At 47.9% G+C, this 20758-nt stretch overlaps 1 protein-coding gene and 1 long non-coding RNA gene across 5 annotated transcripts in view; one reads left to right on the top strand and one right to left on the bottom strand.

The window, feature by feature from the left end:
• Positions 1–11006, top strand: part of arhgef40 (Rho guanine nucleotide exchange factor (GEF) 40) — a 36722-nt gene extending 25716 nt beyond the window's left edge. The window contains exons 20-27 of one of the 3 annotated variants that reach the window (XM_086197110.1): positions 328–417; positions 1660–1866; positions 2963–3142; positions 3913–4093; positions 4181–4291; positions 6240–6349; positions 8144–8187; positions 9054–11006. In XM_086197110.1, the coding sequence (XP_086053236.1) occupies positions 328–417; positions 1660–1866; positions 2963–3142; positions 3913–4093; positions 4181–4291; positions 6240–6349; positions 8144–8170 (906 nt within the window). In that variant the 3' untranslated portion in view covers positions 8171–8187; positions 9054–11006. Of the gene's footprint in view, positions 1–327; positions 418–1530; positions 1567–1659; positions 1867–2962; positions 3143–3912; positions 4094–4180; positions 4292–6239; positions 6350–8143 lie in introns of those variants that run through there. The other 2 variants (XM_086197109.1, XM_086197111.1) reach the window with 2 other exon arrangements.
• The window catches only part of LOC147238896 (uncharacterized), a 40518-nt gene continuing 29580 nt past the window's right edge, over positions 9821–20758 (bottom strand). For both annotated transcript variants that reach the window (XR_015111761.1, XR_015111762.1), the window contains exon 4: positions 9821–9972. This is a non-coding gene — a long non-coding RNA (uncharacterized LOC147238896). The remainder of the gene's footprint in view (positions 9973–20758) is intronic.

Raw genomic sequence — 20758 nt, 5'->3', positions numbered from 1 at the left:
TTGTTGCATTTTTTTAAAAACCATTTAGTCGGTGAGCTGTGAGCAGCAAAAATACTTCTGAACCGTCAAGTTTCCACTCTCACGAAAACACAACAAAAGCTGACTAGCATGGGTCTCAGCTCCTTGCAGAGGGGCTCTGTCCTCTGGTCTCCCGAGACGATGGACACTGATGGCTGCGTCATCGCACCACTCTCATCAGAACATTTAGTTTGAAACACAACTCAAAGAAAGGCTCCCTCTCACTTCTTGATTCAAACCAAGGAGAATAGAGAGCTCATAAGAAACATGAATTTTGCCTTCTTTTATATCGGTTTCCCCCTCGTTCAGCGGGAGCAGTTTCTGCAGTATTCCCACTACATCCGGACCAAACCAGATCTGGACTCTCCTCTGGTCACACAAACTGCTGACTTCTTTAAGGTAAGAACTTCCCCGGCATCGGCATTCACAGGAGAAACATCTGGAGGGTAGAACTCCTCCTCATTACTACTAATTATTACACTCTTAATCAAAGAAAAGTGCCTGATTTTCTCAAAGACACGATCCTAAATCTAGAAAAATGAAGATAATTTGGCTCACAGAAGTTTTATTTGCTTGTTTTCTTGTGAGAAATCAGTGCAAGTCACTTTCAAGCACAAACCAATTAAAGTTCTCGACAGCGGCAGCAATTAAAACGGCACTGCTGTATGCAGTCAAGCTAATTACACGTTTAATGTACACCAGAAAAGCCAATTAAAGGCGGATTATAGAGACTCATGTGCTCGCCACCGTTAACTAAACGGAATACGGCGCCGTGAGATGTCTGTTGCACTGGTGAGGAGCAGTTCCGACACAGCGCCAGCAGGAGGCAGCGTGAGCTCACCTCAGCTGGAGAACAGCTGCAGCCTCATGATGGTTTATGGAGGTGATGATGGGAAACTGATGTTCAGGCTAAATGGGAGTGGCAGTCATGGTGGAGACTGGTGATGATGGTTATGGTGATTACCGCCATTACCGGCACCAGATCAACGGAAAACTACAGAGACTAAGATGAGCTGACTCATTGGAAGATGCGGTCGTCTGCTGAGAGACATTTAGAATGTATTGGTAGGATTTAAGAATGTACACAGGTTTGGATTTTTAAAAGTAGTGGAATGATATTTAAGAATTTCTGTAATTTTTTCATTAATTACACATTTTAATAATGTTATTTCTTTTTCAGTCAATAATATCAATGTAAAATTAAATGACTGGAAAATCGAATAACTTACCTAATTAAACAGCTGGTGCAGGAATTCAAAGCAAGCACTGAAATACAATATTTGTAGATCAGAGACTGACATGTGAGTCTTTGATGTTTTGGTGTCTTTTATCTCTATTTACTCTGTATTATTGTCTTCCTAGGATTAGAGTTTTGTGCCGCAGTAGCAAGCTGGGACTTTATGAATTGTGGCCGTTGATCAGTTGTTTGTACACGTGAAGTCTGTACGCTGCTAAAAGTGAAATTTGAAAAGGTTTCTATGACTTGTTTATATGCGTTTTACTTGTTTGCAGTTGTTGATGTGGAATGTTTGAAGCAACACATGAGTGTTTGTGCCGCGATGATGCAGTGTGACCCTCATTAAGCCCCCAGAGGTCAGTAGGTCAACAGTTCTCCTCCTCTTCCTCTCCTTCCTCCCACAGTCCAAGCTCCCGGCGGCCTCCCCCCTTTCCCCCCTCTCCTTCCCTCACTGTCTTCAGGCTCCCACCCAGAGACTGGAGCAGTACTGTGAGGCCCTCGAGGAGCTGGGGGGGATAAACCCCGCCTCAGACTCCGCCCTCTCTATCCTGAGACACGCCCAGCGACATGGCGAGGACCTCCGGGCCAGCGACCTCATCGTCGGATGTCCGGTGAGAATGCCTGTCCCAGTTTATGACGATGCAACTGTGAATGAAGCCCCACTTTCTTTCCTCAGAGGGAAAAAAAGGAAGCACATGGAGGAGGTCTTGTTAGCCATGCCAACGTTAGCACGTTAGCTCACGCTCATTTATTCAATCTTCAGGAAAACAAATTAGTATTTTGATTTGGGGAAAACAACTGAGAAAAATACAACAGAGGAGGACGAGATACGAGCTCATCTAGTGACCACAGACGAAGCACAGCACTGGAACAAACTGAAGTTATGAAGAAAGCACCCTTGCTGCTGACTGCACACACACACACACACACGCACACATGCACACACACTTCCCACCCACGGCACAAACACTTACATTGAGCTACTTCAGATTGTGTTTCCAAAGCTCTCCAGGTCAAAGTGCAAGAGTGTGTGTCTGTATACTGTGTGTATGTGTGTGTTTCATAACAGACTTTGGAGCATCACTCGTCTCATCTCTAGAGCTCTATAAATACAGTTGTGTGTTAGCGGCTGCTAACTTGTGGCTGGTTCCTTGTTGTGTGACCGCTGGCGATGGCGGATCCTTCAGGAGCGTTACATCATGTTGCAACAGCATCACAACATCTCAGCGTCATTAATGACACGAACAATAAAGCTGCAGTTTCACTCAAGACCCCAGTTAGCCGGCCAATTAGAGCAAGAAGGACGTGAGGAGGGAACATGTCAGCGCTGATCTGGTCTCTACTGACACGAGAATAAAACTCTTCCAACCCCCACAAACCACAACTGCAACCATTCAGTTTCCAGTAACGGAATAATTGTGAATAGCTCGGCTATTTCTATTAAATCAGCTTGTTTTATCTGTCCTTTCTGCAGATATTCTTACTTGTTCCAAGATAATTAATTAACCAAATTAAATTGGGTTTTAAACATGAAATTATTACAACCTTCAGGCAAAGAAACAGTTATAAAACTCAAAATCAGGGTAAAAGGCCTCGCAAGATAAAAATGAAGATCCATGATACAGTTAAGGCCTTGGGCCCTGGGCCTCCAGCCAAGATGCACGGTGATCGTGTGTGTGTGTGTGTGTGTGTCTGTGGTTGTTTCAGATCCCTGTGGCAGAGCGTGGCGAGCTGGTGCGGCAGGGTGAGCTAACGGTGTGCGGGGGGGCTCGGAGGAAGCGGGTAGGTGTGAGGAACGTTTTCCTCTACCAGCACGTCATCATCTTCACCAAACACAAGAACACGGGGCCGGGACGAGTTGCCTTCAGCTACAAGCACAGCATCAAGGTGTGGAGAACACACACACACACACACACACACACACACACACACACACACACACACACACACACACACACACACACACACACTTTAATAAACTGACATTTTTTGAGAAAATTTGGTGTTAATGTCTCTGAAGTCCTTCAGGGGAGGAACCTCGTTTTAGACCTCATTAGCAAACTATTAAATGTAGCAATAAAATTCAAGGGATGCAAGAACCTGACCCGTTCAGTTCTTGCAGGCCCAACAGGAAAATGCACCTCAAACATGAGCGACTCAATTATTCAAACGCTGAAAATAAAAGAGGAAGAAAGCAAGAGGTGTGATAGAGACAGAGATGATGATTTTGTTTTGAGTGACGTTAGCTTAGCTGCCAACAACGAGCTACAAATGGAAGTTTCTAGTCAGCAGAAAAGTGTTGCTGCTTTTATTTTGAAGGCAGGTCACTGCACTGGAAGTGGTTTTGGTAGATAGCTGATCCAGCATCAAGTTGATCCAGATGGGCAGGCTAGCAACTTGCACAGTAGTTCCACCCCCCCATGATGAATGGGTGAGCAAGAGCTGACACTGTAGAAGGTCCACTTGGACTCTGGTGAGCTGATCTGGATTGGGTGGTCACAGGTCACAGTATGGCTCTTGTCCCAGAGGATCAAAGGAAGCAGAGAGGATTTTTTTGTCTGGATTCTTGTCATCAAGTCCGATCAAATTCATTTCTCTGGACTTTGGACTGACATGGATGTTAGCATCTCTCCCCTTTTCTTGTCTCCCCCTTTCAGACGGGTGAGATGGGTCTGACTCAGAGCGTGGGCGAAGAGGGGCTGAAGTTTGAGGTCTGGGTCCGTCAGGCCCCTCGAGTCCGAGACTGCATCACACTCCAAGCTCAGGACAGGGAGGGCAGGAAGGTCTGGGCCCAGGACATTGCTCACCTGCTGTGGACTCACGCCATCAACAACACCGGTACGCGGGACGAAAACCTGACGCAGCCGTAAGTCAGGAGACGACTCCTCTTCATCGTCAGTAATGTTTTACTCCCTGATCTCTCAGAGTTGTGTCTGAAGGAGTCGCTGTGCATGGGCGTGTCCAGTAAACTGCTGCTGGATGCTACAGGAACGGCAGCGTCTGAGCTGGACTCCATCTGCAGTCTCAGTGACAGAGGTAAGCCCGGGAGAGCTCCACCTCTGATGGAGCTGCAAGCCCCCGTTCACCTACGAGCTCAGCGAACAGCGCGTCTGTGCCCTGAAGCTCTGACGCTGTCTCTCACTCTGCCTTCATTTATTCTATTAATGTACTACACTGATTCACATGCTTCCAAAAATACACACAGATGTGTGAATCGCTCGGAATCACAATCAAAATGGAGAGAACCTTCAAAAAACTGGTGCTGTGAGCTAATTGAAAAGATAATCAAGTGAATCAAAAGATTCAAATACTAGAATTTAGTTGTACTTTTGGGGGAGATACAACAAATACATGAGCAGGATTTGTACAGAAAAAACAAAAACTGGCTTGAGGAATCAGTTTCTATTCACAGTTCAATGTGAATGTGGCTACATCCTGTGTGAACGTGGCTACCTCCTGAGTGGACGTGGCTACGTCCTGTGTGGACGTGGCTACATCCTGAGTGAATGTGGCTACGTCCTGAGTGGATGTGGCTACGTCCTGAGTGGATGTGGCTACGTCCTGAGTGAATGTGGCTACGTCCTGAGTGGATGTGGCTACGTCCTGAGTGGATGTGGCTACGTCCTGAGTGAACATGAATGTGCTACGTCCTGAGTGAACGTGGCTACGTCCTGTGTGAACGTAGCTACGTCCTGAGTGAACATGGCTACGTCCTGAGTGGACGTGGCTACGTCCTGAGTGAACATGGCTACGTCCTGAGTGGACGTGGCTACATCCTGAATGAATGTGGCTACATCCTGAGTGAATGTAGCTACGTCCTGAGTGGACGTGGCTACATCCTGAATGAATGTGGCTACATCCTGAGTGAATGTGGCTACGTCCTGAGTGAACGTGGTGGTGTCGTGGATGAACATAGCTACGTTCTGGATCAGAGGGTTGTTTTTAAAATGGTTTTCCCTTCAAACAATGTCCGGTCATCACTGGAAATAAAAGTGATTGAAGCTGTTTTAACTGTGAACTAAAAGAAGCCGTTTCATGACAACAAGCTTAAATATGCCAGATGCTGACATGTTAGCTCGAGGAACAGGAAGTTGGAGCTAACATATGTCTTTCTCGATGTTAGCAGGCCTTACTCGTGAAATGTTCTTCATCGCTTATTTGTTTTTACCCTGATATCACAGGCCTGGGAGGTTGACGGTGAGATGTTAGCTGTAGCAGCCCCACTTCCTGTCTGTAAGGCTGAAACAAGGGTTTAAGGAGTCCTGTGGTGTGCAAGAACACATTTGTGCATAAGGACATTTCTTGACTGAGGACTGAACTTCCACATTCACAACATTGTAGCTGCTATAACTGCATTTACCTATTGGGGAGCAAATCATCCGCTACCCTTGATGCTGTTAGTTCGCTCAGCTCACGTTCTCTGCGACGCGTCTATGTCGTCACCTCTGAGGCTAACTGACGGCGTAACCACGAGAGTTTCTCTTTAAGAAGCAGGTTCCGTCGGCACGGTCACAATCCAGCCAATCTGAATAGTAATTCCTGCGACTCCAGAGCCTCCATCCAGGCTGGAAAGGCCGCCGTTGCCCTGGAGCTGAAGTCATTTGCCATTCATAGCTGGGTGTAATACACATACTGCTCACCAGGTGTCTCATTGAGCACAAAGATCTCAATGCAGGAATTGTCCTCTGGGAAAGAACACAGTGTTAGAAATTCATTGTACACTCTGACTCCCTCGTCTTTGTCTCTCCCAGCCGGCCTCTGTCACTCTCATTCCAGCCAGGACAACGGTGTTGGAGATTATACATGCATCAACTCCTGGCCAATACAAACAGCAAACAAGCCATGCCTGGAAATCATGTGTGCATATAGAATGGTGTCATTATTCCAGCCTCCACTACCTGTAGGGAGGGAGGGGGCCCAACACCTCAGGGCTGTATTTCGATGCTACGTGTTAACCGACAACACGCTCTTTATGTGCGTTCAGTCCACAGCAGCTGCTCGGACTCCTCCTCCGTTGGCAGTCAGAAGGAGGGGGGATCCCCGGCGTCTGGGAGGGACCCCAGGAGAAGCTCCGGATCAACAAGTTACTCACAGGTGGGTTCATGGCGCCGGAAATGTCCCCATTGGCACTTCAGATGTGTGTGGAATGTGAAGAGTTCCGATTTGAGCCACGGCGGGCCTCTTTCCAGAACGGAGAGGAGGGAATCCCCCCCAAAAAGTCCCTATAAAGACTTTCAGACTTTGTTCCTCCAACTGACACAATAATCCAACCGCAGCTTTCTGAGTTATACAGTTAACAGACACACCAACACTGACGATCACATGACCTGTCGGTGGACGTGCAGATTTACTGCTAAGATCTCCTGCTGCGTCAGATCTCAAGTTCTGCCAGGGAGGTTTGCACAGGTGGAGAGGGACTCGTCCCCCCAGAGACCGGCCGGAGGAAAACAGTCTGAGAGTTGTGCGAAGGCAACTGGGCTTCTCTTAGTGTAGAGGACCTTTCACCTCCCGTCCAAGAGGAAAACAGGTGGAAAACAGTTTCTCCAAAGCGCCAAAGCTAACGTTAGCCAATGAAGGAACTACACCACGGTCACATGACTTCACTGTCACCTTAACTAACCTTCACGCGCCCTCTGTTCTCACCATCATGACCTTCAGCGTCTCGTTCACCCTGTTGTTTGCAAACGTAGTGTTTCACACCCAAAACCCTTTGAAAGATAACAGTGTGGAATAACTGAGCTGTTTAGTGCCGTGGAGCTGAATGTTCAAATATCTTCAGGTGGGCTTGACAGCGCCCCCTACAGGTGAGCTTCAGAGACAACGGAACTGGACGCTCAACAATGCTAACTGCTCTAAAAAAAAGTTGCTTTTCATTTCAAGTGCACGTTTGACCTTTGGCGCATGCTGCAGCGTCGCTACCCGGTTCGAAACGACCTGGCGGCCCAGGAGAAGTTCGCCAACTGTGAAGTTCAGACACTCCAGAGAAGGAGTTGATGTCTTTTTAAAGCTTCTTTTTCAAGGCAGTTGGGGAAAACCCATATCAAACACAATTTATTATTCCGTGCCGGGTATTTTTATCGTGTCTGGAGGGGATCTTTAAGAACATACACATTAATAAAAGCAGCGAATCAGCCACGTCTGCACATCTCCTTTTAAACATCAATGCAAGCAAAACTTTATAAGACTACTTTTTTCTTTCATTTAATTGTGCACCATAAAGACTCCAATTGAGGGACAACAAAAGTTTTCTGGCTCGACATCTGGCCGGGACGCCCCCAGCGATTTTATTATCTGATAGTAATTTGCCTGATGATCATGCACGCTTATTTTTAGATGACCTGCACTGACATCCACACAACATTTATATTTTGTTGGTGAGGCTCCTCCAGGTCCAAAAAGACACTTGCTGAGAAACTGTTTCAGACGCCTGCAGACGATTCTTGTGTCACTGAGTTATTTTAAAAAATGTCCCTGAAACAGTAAACGCTTTGTTTGTAAAGAGAAGATGCAGCAATACCTGCCTGCCGTCTGGATGCTAAATGAATTTGTTCTGCGCACACACACACACACTCACACACACACACACACACACTCACACACACACACACACACACACACACACACACTCACACACACACACACACTCACACACACACACACTCACAATCTCCTTATCTAGCAAACATAATATGACAGATTGGCAAACAGACTGCGCCGGCGAACAGATTGACAGACAGACGGACAGACAGGGCAAACACTCAGACAGCGATATGCACATATTCAACAACAGAGGGAGGATTGGCGCCCGTGCCCGAGCACGCCGGGGTATGAATGCACATTTTAGCGCAGAATAAAAACTGTAACTGTTTGTTTTCTCTGCCTCCCCAGAGTCAGTCCCCCTCCACAGCTGTGTGACTGTCATCTCAACCCCAGTAAGTTGGAAGCGCCTGACTCTGTGTCTCACGTCAGTCCTGCACTTGAGTCTCACCAGCCACTTACCTTCCGTCACGCTGGTGACTGCTGTGGGCCGGAGGGATCCCGCTTCAGGGTTGCCCCCTCGTCCCATTCTCAGTGAGGAAGGGTTATGGGAGTTTCTTCAAATTTATCATAAAAGTCCACTTGGATCGGAGGAAGAACTGACAGTATTTTGGTGGTCACCTCTCGAACATGACATCCCTCCACATGTCGGAGGCACAAAATGTCAGGAACGCCGTGATGGAATTGCTTGTCTGGCACAAACACCCACTGGGACTCGACGATAAACTGCAAAGGTTTTGGTGGTCAAAGGTCACGTCATATCACACGTATGTACTTGTATGTATTGTATTGTATGTACTTATCAATACCCGCCAAAGGAACACCCGAGGGACGATCTTCCTACTTGGCGCAAGCGTCCACTGGCATCAACAACTCGAGGGCAGCCAGGGAGCCCAAACCTCCACATTTATCCACATTCCACCTTTGGCAGACAAACCAGTGCCAGCTGTCCCATAATCTCAGGGGTGAAGGTGAAAACCCCAACTATAAATACGGCCAGCGTCCTGGCCCTGGTGTCCACTGAGGCTGCAGGGACATTCCTCATGCAGCATCCATAAGCTGACCAATGTGAGGTGAGCTCTGACCACCAAAATCTTTTCAGTTCATCCTCGTGTCCCAGTGGCAACCTGTAAACCTGATGCCTCCAGCCCTCGACTGCCTGTGCAGAGATGGCACTTTGGACTACAGTGTTTGAAGTACAAAAGCAGTAACGTGTGTAATATGATGCAGTATTTTGCTGTTTTATTTCTTGCTCCCTCAGAAACTGGAACCATGGACTTTTCCAAAGACATCTCTATCTCACCTCTGGGCAGGCCATACTGGACTTAAAGAAGACTCATGTTGAACCTCTCTTACATGTTTGCTGCCCCCCCCCCCAAAAAAACCCTCCTTAAAACAACCAAAAAACCAGCAGATTAGCTGGGGGCAGCCGACCCCCTCCTAAAGCGTCCAGCTCTGATATGAACATCCAAAGAAAAGGATCTAAACCGCCCTGTTCAAGTCATGACAGGCACCAGCAGGGCTCTCTGCACTCCGCCATTTTGGGTCTGCCAGTCTCAGTTTCTGGCAGAGTCACTGACACCAAAGGCACTTCAGCCACACAGTGTGGCCATTGTCCGCCCCGCCGCTCCCCACTAGGCCAAACCACTTGGTCTGAACCACTGACTGCCTGGCTGGCTGACTGTACGCATCACATGCCCCAGCATCTGATAATAAACAGGAAGTAATATGCGGGGCGTAAATCCAGCGTAGGATTGCAGATTTAGAATGTATTGTGCGCTTTTGTCATTTTCATAATGCTGAATGGAGAACTGACAGCTTTTTTTCTCACCCTGCCGGTGTAAAAATGCGTGATATTGGCCAGGTGTGATTGCATCTATGTAAATGAGGCAGGGGTTGTGTGAGCACGCGCGCACGCGCGCACACATACATACACACACACACACACACACACACACACACACACACACACGCACACACGCGCACACACGCAGTCGTTCTTATTGTTATAAGACAGTGGAGCACTGTTCACATTCATATGTTGACACACACTCACTGTGGCCATTTTAGAGCCTGGTACAGCGGCCCGATCAACGACAGGCACACCTGCTGGGAACGTTGCCTGGATGATGAACTGGAACCATTTACAGGGGAGGAGTAGCATCCTGTGACACATTAACCTGGAGAAATACAAAAATAGATTTAAGATTGCAGTCAGAAATATGACATGCTTTGCTCTCTACTTTTATTTTTCTAAACGTGTGGCCCTACTCCTCTTCATGCTGTTACTGTGTATTTGTAAGCTAATATTGTTTGTATTAACAGCGGAAGAGTAAATGGTGTTTGGCTTCTTTAAAGTGTAACTTATATCAGCATTATGTTCCTCTGATGAGTACTGATAATGAATTTATACCTTTGAATATAAGATGCCATATTATATATGCCAAAGGCATAAAAATGGGTGTCTGTGCAATGATGATATGTGTATTGTCATTACATTTAGCTTTCCCATTTGCTCCATAAAATGGAGAACAATTGTTTGTTTGATTTGCTTTATTCTGGTTTTACTGGTTTTGGGCAGAAGATACCAACTGGTCATTCTTGAAGGAACATGACATCCAAGGTAAAGTCTCTTATTGTCCATCGTCTCCAGACCCAGACAAGAAGATAGAGACACTTCTCTAGGGAGATGAGACCCATGCTAGTTAGCTTAGCACAATGAATGGCAGTGGATGGGAAGTGTTAGCATGCAACTTGGGTCAGCAGAACCAAACGTTTGTTGAGGACTAGAAGAGCGACTGCTGCTACTGATCATGAGGAGGAGGAGGATTCCTGCTGGACACACCAGCATCCTGGACCTGAGCTAGCTGAGGCTAACACTTCCCACCCACTACCAGCCATAGGGCTAAGCTAACTAGCCTGGACCTGAGCTAGCTGATGCTAACACTTCCCTCCCACTACCAGCCATTGGGCTAAGCTAACTAACCTGGACCTGAGCTAGCTGATGCTAACACTTCCCACCCACTACCAGTCATTGGGTTAAGCTAACTAGCCTGGGTCTCAAGTCCCTAGAGAAGGGTCTCACCTTCTTGAATGGCTCTGGGGTCTAAGTACATTTTTCCAAAAAAGTAGGTGTGCCTGCCTAACCTGTTTTAAGATACTTAAAAATACATAAAACCCATAAAAGTACTCAGCTTCCATTAATTTCCCTCAACATTACCTCATTAAAGTCCTTAAAGTGGTTTTCTTTTCATTTATTTGAAAATCTAAAATCAAGGATTATGCTGGCATTTTTTAATTCAGGTTTCAATATTTGTACCCTGCAAGTCCACCTGCTGTAAACGAGTTGTGATGTCACACGTTATGCCTAAACTCAGACAAACCTCCCTTCACGAGCAGCTGAATAATGCAGTTGCAGTTCTACGTCAGGGTTACAGGATTGGCACTGATGGCTGCTTCACCCTGATCCACCCGGGCTCTGAGTTATAATCTGAGCTTCGTGGGAGTCTCTAAAATAACGAAGGCTTGAGATAAACAGCCTTTCAGATTAAGCTTTCTGTGAGAGAGCGACTTCACTACTGCTCATTTCATGGTCAAACACTTTCCCACAGTAGCCCTGGACTAGCAACAATAATATCCAGGAGATTGCAACAACCTGAAACCGAAATGATGACAGCGATAGGCGAGCCAGGCCAGGAGCCAGGATGAAGAACACGACTACACGCAGAAGACAGAGCTGAGCAAGCGGCTGAGTAGTTTTTGCCATTTCTCCACGTAGACAAAACTTCCCCAAGCAGTTGCATAGCTGGTCGTGGTTATCTTGTTAATGTAAATAACACAAAATGGAAAAACACATTACTCAGGATTAAAATAAAGGATTAGCGACCCCTAAAGATGGATAATGCTGTAATTGGAGCTCAAACCCTGGAAACATCTCAGCAAATATAAATGGATTGGAATGTCATTTCTACAGAAGCCAAGAACGGCCACGCTTGTACCGGTAATTACTTTTTTGATGCCGACTTAATTATTGCATTATCTTGAGGTAACTAAGCTTGTTTCCTCGGGATAAAAGGTTGATTTTATTTCGAGAAAAGGCTGGTTTTCTCTCGATAACGAATTAAATAACCCGTCATCACAAGAAAAAAAAAGACTGGCCACGCCACAGCTTCTAACTATCTATAATAATATGCTAACCAAATATATTAGCACGCCATGCTAGCACTGAGGCTGAAAACATGTGTTGCCCCGTCCAGTGTGCTGTGTTCCTAATATTAAGCTGGCACGTCTCAAAACCTTTGGATTCATGAGTTCTTCATCATCCTTTGACCACCAAATCTTTCCATTTCATCCTGGCGTCCCAGTGGACACGTGTGCGCTGAAGAGGAAATTCCGTCATGGGTATTCCTAAGGTGAGAGTGAGCTTGACCTTGAAATCTTTCCTGTTCATCTTCAGGTCCCAGTGGACATTTGTACCAAATCTGAGGATATAAATAGGAGTGAGACGGACAGACGGACAACTCCCGAATCATCTGGCCCACAGATGTAGCATGGAGGCATGAAAAGGTGCCGCTGGGCTCTTTCAGAACATCAGAAGTTAGAATTTAAACCTCACATAGGCCAGAATTACGTCTGAACACGTAGAAAAGATTGTGAAAGAAATCAAGCTGCAGCCACAAAGGAAGGGAGAAGAAAGAAATATTGTCGGTATAAAATATTTCAATCAATAATGTGGTTCATGTTTCATGCCAGCAAGCAAAAACAATTAGTGTGACTGGAGAGCATCAAACAACGCCATGGATACGGGTACCAACCACAGGTAGAGAGCGAGGGGGGGGGGTGGGGGGCGAGTGAGAGCGCCGGCAGCAGCGGCAGCAGCAGGAGGTCACGTTCGTGTCTGCAGCAGCGGTTATCAGATTTAGCAAATCTGCATCCAAATTCAAAAATTGCAAATGGTTATCGAGCCGTTTCTGAATCGATATGTAATTTGTGCCTGTGCACCTCGTAGCCTTTAGCACTGCATTTATATTGGAAGCAATGTAATGAGCACCATCTTTCATTCTTGCTGCTGTGTTCAGAATCCTTCACGCCACTGCGAGGCGCATTAATATGGAGAATCCTGATGTTTACATTTTTGACACAAGTGTGGAATGCTGGAAACGCGTGCCATGCTAACTTGATGAAACTTTCTTTGGTGTATTAAAATAGGACGGAGGAACGGTTGGGGCAGGTCTAACCGCCAAGTGAGGCCTTCGCAAACAGCCCAACGAGTCGGTGCGATCCAGCTGTGTCGCTGCCTCCACCAGGCCTCACAGGGTGATTAGATAACTACAGCGCCATATCAAATAGTTCCAGGGATCAAATTCTCCAACAGAGGAAGCGTAGACGGAGAGTGTCCATCTGTGCATGTGAGGGAGGAATGAGAGATAAAGGCTGGGCAAAGTGAGGAGGGGAGAGGAGGGGGGCAACAGGAAGGGGCAGAACTGAGGGCGAGAGAAAGGGAGCGACAGAGGAGAGGGACAGGAGACAGTAGGTGGGAATGATGGGAAATGAGCGAGGGCGAAGGGGCAGACAGACAGAGAGGCACAGTCAAGGGGAGAGCAGGAGCACGAGGGGGGAAAAATGAGAAAGAATAGAGAGAGAGGGGCTTATAGAAAGAGGGAGACACAAAGTTTTTTTTCTGAGAGGGCTGAGAGAGCTGCAGGATGGATGAAGGAGAGCGAGAGAGCGAGCGAGCGGGGTAAAAGGGGGGATGTTGACAAAGCAGCAAGACTGTGGCAAACAAAGAGAACGTGAAGAGAATGAGTCGGGGGAAACATCAAAGGGATTTTTCAGGCCTGGTTACCGGGACAACAGACATTTGCATGCGATTAGCTTTTTACATCATATTAAGAAGGGTTAGGGTGAGGGAGGAAGGGAGGGGTGAGAGAGCGAGCGAGGGAGGAGGGAGGGCAGGGAACTATAGATCATACACTGTATGAGATAGCGAGAGAGGGAAAAAAGAGAAAAAGGGGGACGTTGGTCATCTCACGCGGATAAACTGACTTATAGGCAGCCAGCCAAGCGTTCCTTTTGTAAACCAGCGAGCGTGTTGGGGGGAGATACAGTAATATGCCGGCGCAGACATTTTGGCAAAAGCGAGGTCAGAGCAAGGGAGTGTGTGTGTGCATGTTTTTTTAATTCTTTTTTTTCTGCTCTGAATACAAGTTTGACATCAATGATTCAAAGCCGCGAGGAACTGTGGATTCACGATTTTACATGTCACTTTTGCAGTGAATATTTGTCTTTGTACACAAGTGAAATACATAAAAATCAAGTAGATGAAAGAAGAAGAGACGTGTCAGTAGAGGTCAAGACACCACCGCTACCACCGACCACACCTCAATCCCAGAAAAACAACAACTGAGAAGGAAGAAACCAAGCGTGTATCTGATATGATAGAGAGAACCACGAATGGCCAGCAACCATGAGCTGGGGTGAGAGGTTCTGGAGCAAAGGTGTCAGAAATGTCAAAGATTTGGTTCTTGAAGGTGATTCAAACATAGGCTGGGTAATAAAGACCAACATGAAGGGCCAGTGGAGGTGGAGCATTGAGCCACTAGAGGTGGAGCACTGAGCCAGTGGAGGTGGAGCGTTGAGCCACTAGAGGTGGAGCACTGAGCCAGTGGAGGTGGAGCACTGAGCCAGTGGAGGTGGAGTGTTGAGCCAGTGGAGGTGGAGAATTGAGCCAGTGGAGGTGGAGCATTGAGCCAGTGGAAGTGGAGCATTGTGCCAGTGGAGGTGGAGCACTGACCCAGTAGAGATGGAGCCAGTGGAGGTGGGGCATTGAGCCAGTGGAGGTGGAGATTTGAACCAGTGGAGGTGGAGCATTGAGCCACTAGAGGTGGAGCACTGAGCCAGTGGAGGTGGAGCGTTGAGCCACTAGAGGTGGAGCACTGAGCCAGTGGAGGTGGAGCACTGAGCCAGTGGAGGTGGAGTGTTGAGCCAGTGGAGGTGGAGAATTGAGCCAGTGGAGGTGGAGCATTGAGCCAGTGGAAGTGGAGCATTGTGCCAGTGGAGGTGGAGCACTGACCCAGTAGAGATGGAGCCAGTGGAGGTGGGGCATTGAGCCAGTGGAGGTGGAGAGTTGAACCAGTGGAGGTGGAGAATTGAGCCAGTGGAGGTGGAGCACTGAGCCAGTGGAGGTGGAGCGTTGAGCCAGTAGAGGTGGAGCACTGAGCCAGTGGAGGTGGAGCACTGAGCCAGTGGAGGTGGAGTGTTGAGCCAGTAGAGGTGGAGAATTGAGCCAGTGGAGGTGGAGCATTGAGCCAGTGGAAGTGGAGCATTGTGCCAGTGGAGGTGGAGCACTGACCCAGTAGAGATGGAGCCAGTGGAGGTGGGGCATTGAGCCAGTGGAGGTGGAGAATTGAACCAGTGGAGGTGAAGAATTGAGCCAGTGGAGGTGGAGCACTGAGCCAGTGGAGGTGGAGCGTTGAGCCAGTAGAGGTGGAGCACTGAGCCAGTGGAGGTGGAGCACTGAGCCAGTGGAGGTGGAGAATTGAGCCAGTAGAGGTGGACCATTGAGCCAGTGGAGGTGGAGCACTGAGCCAGTGGAAGTGGAGCACTGAGCCAGTGGAAGTGGAGCATTGTGCCAGTGGAGGTGGAGCTTTGAGCCAGTAGAGGTGGAGCATGGAGCCAGTGGAGTTGGGGCACTGAGCCAGTGGAGGTGGGGCATTGAAACATTTGAGGTGGGGCATCGTGCCAGTGGAGGTGGGGCATTGAAACATTTGAGGTGGAGCATTGTGCAAGTGGAGGCGGAGCATTGTGCCAGTGTAGGCGGAGCATTGAGCCAGTGGAGGTGGGGCATTGTGCCAGTGGAGGCGGAGCATTGTGCCAGTGGAAGTGGAGCATTGAGCCAGTAGAGGGGGGGCATTGAAACATTTGAGGTGGAGCATTGTGCCAGTGGAGGCGGAGCATTGAGCCAGTGGAGGTAGGGCATTGAAACATTTGAAGTGGGGCATTGTGCCAGTGGAGGCGGAGCATTGAGCCAGTGGAGGTAGGGCATTGAAACATTTGAGGTGGAGCATTGTGCCAGTGGAGGCGGAGCATTGAGCCACTGGAGGTAGGGCATTGAAACATTTGAAGTGGGGCATTGTGCCAGTGGAGGGGGAGCATTGAGCCAGTGGAGGTGGAGCATTGAGCCAGTGGAGGTGGAGCATTGAGCCAGTGGAGTTGGAGCATGGAGCCAGAGGAGGTGGGGCATTGTGCCAGAGGAGGTGGGGCATTGTGCCAGTGGAGGCGGAGCATTGAGCCACTAGAGGTGGAGCATTGAGCCAGAGGAGGTAGGGCATTGAGCAGTTGGAAGCGGAGCATTGAGCCAGAGGAGGTGGAGCATGGAGCCAGAGGAGGTGGGGCATTGTGCCAGTGGAGGCGGAGCATTGAGCCACTAGAGGTGGAGCATTGAGCCAGAGGAGGTAGGGCATTGAGCAGTTGGAAGCGGAGCATTGAGCCAGAGGAGGTGGGGCATTGTGCCAGTGGAGGTGGAGCATTGAGCCAGTGGAGGTGGGGCTTGGACCCAGGGGGTGGGGCATTTAGTCAGTGAAGGTGGAAATTAGACCCAGGGGAGGTGGGGCATTTACTCAGTGAAGGTGGAACTTAGATCCATGGGGTGGGATGTGTCATGGATGTGTCATGGATGTGGCACAGTGGAGCATTGACCCCTTGCAGTAACTTCAGGAACCACATGGGTTTCCTTTGCATCTGGAGAGGCTCGATGGAAGCTTTTGTTCCAGGAGAGTTCAGGTCAAACAGCGGCGGTGCAACACTGCTGACACGTCAACATCAACACATGGCAACCATGGTGGGAGAATAATATCACAAATATAAACATGAATGTATGGAATCACATCACAGCACTGATGACCAGCCATTCATGGAAGGTACTGTCTAGACGTGTGTGTGCATGTGCATGTGTGTGTGTGTATAAATATATAGGTATTATGTGTGTTGGTGGAGGATTCTCATCCATCAGTGTGTCACAGCACCTCAGCCAACCTCCCTGCCATCATAAAAGCCATTAAACATGTTTCTATGGGCACACACACCCTCCAGCGCCTTACACATGTAATATTATCCTGTTGTATCTCTCACCCACCTTCCTTCCTTCCCTCCTGTCTCTCCATCAATCCACCCCCCCTTCCTCTCCTCCTCCATCCATCTTAAACTCCACCTCTCCCTCCTTATATCTCCCCTCCCCTCTTCTTTCATTCCCTCCTTCCTTTCTTCCTCTCTCTCTCGCTCTCTCCCTCTCTCTCTGATGCTTCAGTGCCCTCAGTATTGTGGCTGCATTGTGCCAGTAGGCGTCGCCGCGACAGCCGTTGTCACGGTAGCATTGTGAGGAGGGGGTGATGGTGTGTATGTGTGTGTGTTGGGGGGGGGGGGGGTTGGAGTGTATTACAGTATCAATACCCTGACACTGCGACAAAAAGGACAGCAGCCGTAGCCACATATCACTCCACCTCTGCACCCCTTCGTCTCCCCTCCCTCCCTCCTCCTCACCCCGAATCAATTCCTCCTCCCCTCCTCTCAATTGATTTCCCACCATATCTCACTGAATATGTGCATATTGATCCCCCTCACCCCGTCTCATCTCCTCCTTCTCTTGTTTTCACTCAAACATCTATCAGATTTCATCTCCTCCACCCTCACCCTTTATCTCACCACCACATCTCCCCCTTTTCTTTCCCTCTTTCTATCTTTCTCCCCCTCTCACACACTCACTCACACACACAAACACACACACTTTCCCCTCATCTTTCATTTCATCCCACCTATTCTTTCTCTCTGTGCCATCTCTTCTGCCCCACTCCATCACACCTCCCTCCCTCCCTTCCTCCCTCATGGCTGTTTTTTGTTGTTTTTTGTATGTGTGTGTGTGTGTGAGAGTGTGTGTGTGTGTGTGTGTCTCACTCACTCTCTGCATATTAATTGGTGCATTTCTGCTGCGGCGGAGAAAACAATCAAAGCATCAGGGGCGGGTGATGATGCCACTGTGGCAGCCGCAAACACGTATGTAGCATGAACATGGACACAAACACACAACACATCAGCAGACATATATATGTAGACACGCACACACGTGTGTGTGTGTGTGTGTATATATATATATATATATATATATATATATATATATATACACACACACACACACACACACACATATACATATATACAAACATGAGCTGCTGACATGCAAAAACAGCTCAAACACACACACTCACATTGATTTACTAGGTACACACACACACTGAGACAAGCCTGCACTGCACATATGCCACTGACTTAGTCCGTCACTCTCAGATACACAATAGCGGGCTTACAATGGCTGATCCAGGAGATATGTTCTGCGTCAGCAAAGACATTTGAATTTCCCAGCCAACATTTACCTTCACACAGTGCTGGAGCACATTAAACGTGAACGCTACGGCCCGTAGCGGCTAACTGATATTCATCTGTGATGGGAAGTGGCAGAGTTTACATAGAACAGCTTCTATAGGAGAGAATCAGATCAGAGTGAAAGAAGGGAGACGTTTCTTCTCCCCACTGTTCAGTTTGCTGTAGTTACACACTCTTATGGAGGTGGTGGCTCAGCCGGCCCACGTAGACCTGACTCTAGCTCTCCTGCTGTATCGTCGCCTGATAAACTGGGTACATTCATTAGCGTCACATGTAGGCCTACAAACAAAGAACAGATCCATCTCGAAAAGATCAAACACCTCCAAGAGAAACTCAGCAGATGATTGGATGAACCGCCTGCCTGTCAAACTTCAACTGATCAGATGAATGAAATCACAAAGAAGCCAGTTGTCAGATGAGCCAAGACATCTTGCCTTCCAGTGCCGGTGATGCCATAGTAGCATCAACACAAACCTCTTCAGGAGACGCCATTGTAGTGAGGCTTGCTGTCATCATACCTAAGCCATACCCCCTCCTCCTCCTCCTCAAAGGACACGAGTCATGTCTCCATCCAAAGGGTTGGTTATGTTAACCAACTTTCTTTACAGCAAAAGAACATTTATGTGATTTGCCATCCCCTCCTGCTATGTGACCACGAGGCGTTGGTTCACTGGGATAGGCAGCATGTGGCAAAGGCATTTTCTCATCTACAACGGTGGAAGAAGAGGGAGGTGCGAGATGAGGAGTTGAGAAGAGCGACCTCAAACAAGCACAGGTACAAACGAAGGATTGATGGGCAAACCCGGAGGACCACAAGCTCTGACCGTCACCACACACCAACTTTTACGCACTCCTACCTTCTCACAGGATGTCGATTGGCATGTCTTGAGTGCTACCTTGAATCCTGGCAACATGGTTCCTTGTGTAAGCTTGCAAATGTGGCTATTTCACCAGGTCGCTACATGGTAGCAACATGCTAATATTAACCTGAGCAGTTTGATGTAACACAGGACCAAACACTCAGACCGGAAACATGCCAGCAGGACTAATTTCCTCCAAGTATTTCAGTGAAACTACGCAAAGACCAAACCTTCCACAAATACATGGGCAAACTTTCCTAAAGTTCTTGACTATTTGCAAGCACACGCAACAGAAAAAATGGTCCAGAAGTTCCCAAATTTGTCCGCTGCAGACCCCAAAAATAAAGCTGCCAGAGACTCGCCACCTCCCACGAACCTAAGTCCACAACAGCGCCTACACCAATGCAGTAACAGGCCCATCCAAACACAGCCAGATTTTCGACAGAACACTATAGTAGTTTCAGTACTCGTTAGGAACAATCAAGATCCTCTTCAATAAACCCTCTTGCGACCCCCCCAGTCTGGGTCAGTCGGCCCCTCAATCAGTGGCAACAGAGTGGACTACTATAGGATATTCCCCAAGACGAATAAGTGCTAAACGTGCTAGCATGTACGGCATCTTTACTCTCACGCCCTCCACACAACACATACATGTGGTCACATGTCTGGTTTGTCCAGAGTTATGCCTTTAGATGAGTCTTGGAATGGAAGAACCTTCCCTGACAGGAAGCGGTTCCACAGTGTTCCACCTTCAGAGGTACCATCCAACCATTGGAAGGGAAAAACAAAGTCTACTTGACAACGCTGCAGCACATGGAGCACATTCATCGGACGGTGAGGTAAATATTTGGGTTACATGAGAGATAGGGGGGTATCATGTCATTTTTAATACTTTGGACTTTTCTTCATTTTACCAAAAAGAAAAGAAAAAGTAAACAATTTTAAAAAAAGGTTGACATTTCTTTTTTCCCTTTTCTTATCATTTTGGCACATGAATGACTGTATTAATAGGACGTGAGGTCTGATTTCATTTCAGACTCCTGAGTGTTCCGAGTAAAAACCCCTACCGATCAAGAACATGTACGTTTACCCAGATAATCCAATATTACAGCTGTTGATACGGCGGCTGAGAGAAAAACGCATCAGCGCCGTCTCTCAGAGGTGTAAAACTACCATGTACTTTATTTTGCAGGTGTATAATTAAAGGAACCATTTGTCAGGCAGGGCACAGCCTCCTTTCCATCTCACTGCCAATTTCGCCACGTCGTAATAGAATCCAGCATTCCGACTCGGCCACACGGCCGGAAGGATGGTGTCTGTTGGAGGAGACGAGGTCAAGTTTCGCGCTGCTCTTATATATGTTTCACTACACGTGGTCGAACCCAACTAAAGCGAAAAGGGTCTAGAAACGCCTTCGTTCATGTGCGGGTTTGACCTTCACTGTACGTTCAGGAGGCCGATTCAGAGCCATCGGCCCAACCTGTGTTTAAAACCTGGGAAGTTGGGAGACGTCACTGGCCTTCCAGGAAGGACAGAACCTGCGCCCCAGATTGAAAGCTTACACTGGATTCCTGAAAGTTACTTATTCTCAACGGACCACCGCATAATTTCTTTAGAAGTCATAAAATAGTAGAAATACCTCATTTAGGCTGAATGCCGTCACAATGTGTAC

This window comes from Aulostomus chinensis, chromosome 24, assembly GCF_037954235.1.
Source record: "Aulostomus chinensis isolate RoL2024-O1b breed Wild chromosome 24, RoL_Achi_v1.0, whole genome shotgun sequence".
In the NCBI taxonomy this organism is placed as follows: domain Eukaryota; kingdom Metazoa; phylum Chordata; class Actinopteri; order Syngnathiformes; family Aulostomidae; genus Aulostomus; species Aulostomus chinensis.
The sequence above is the reverse complement of the archived record's forward strand: the minus strand, read 5'-3'. Positions and strand labels throughout refer to the sequence as shown.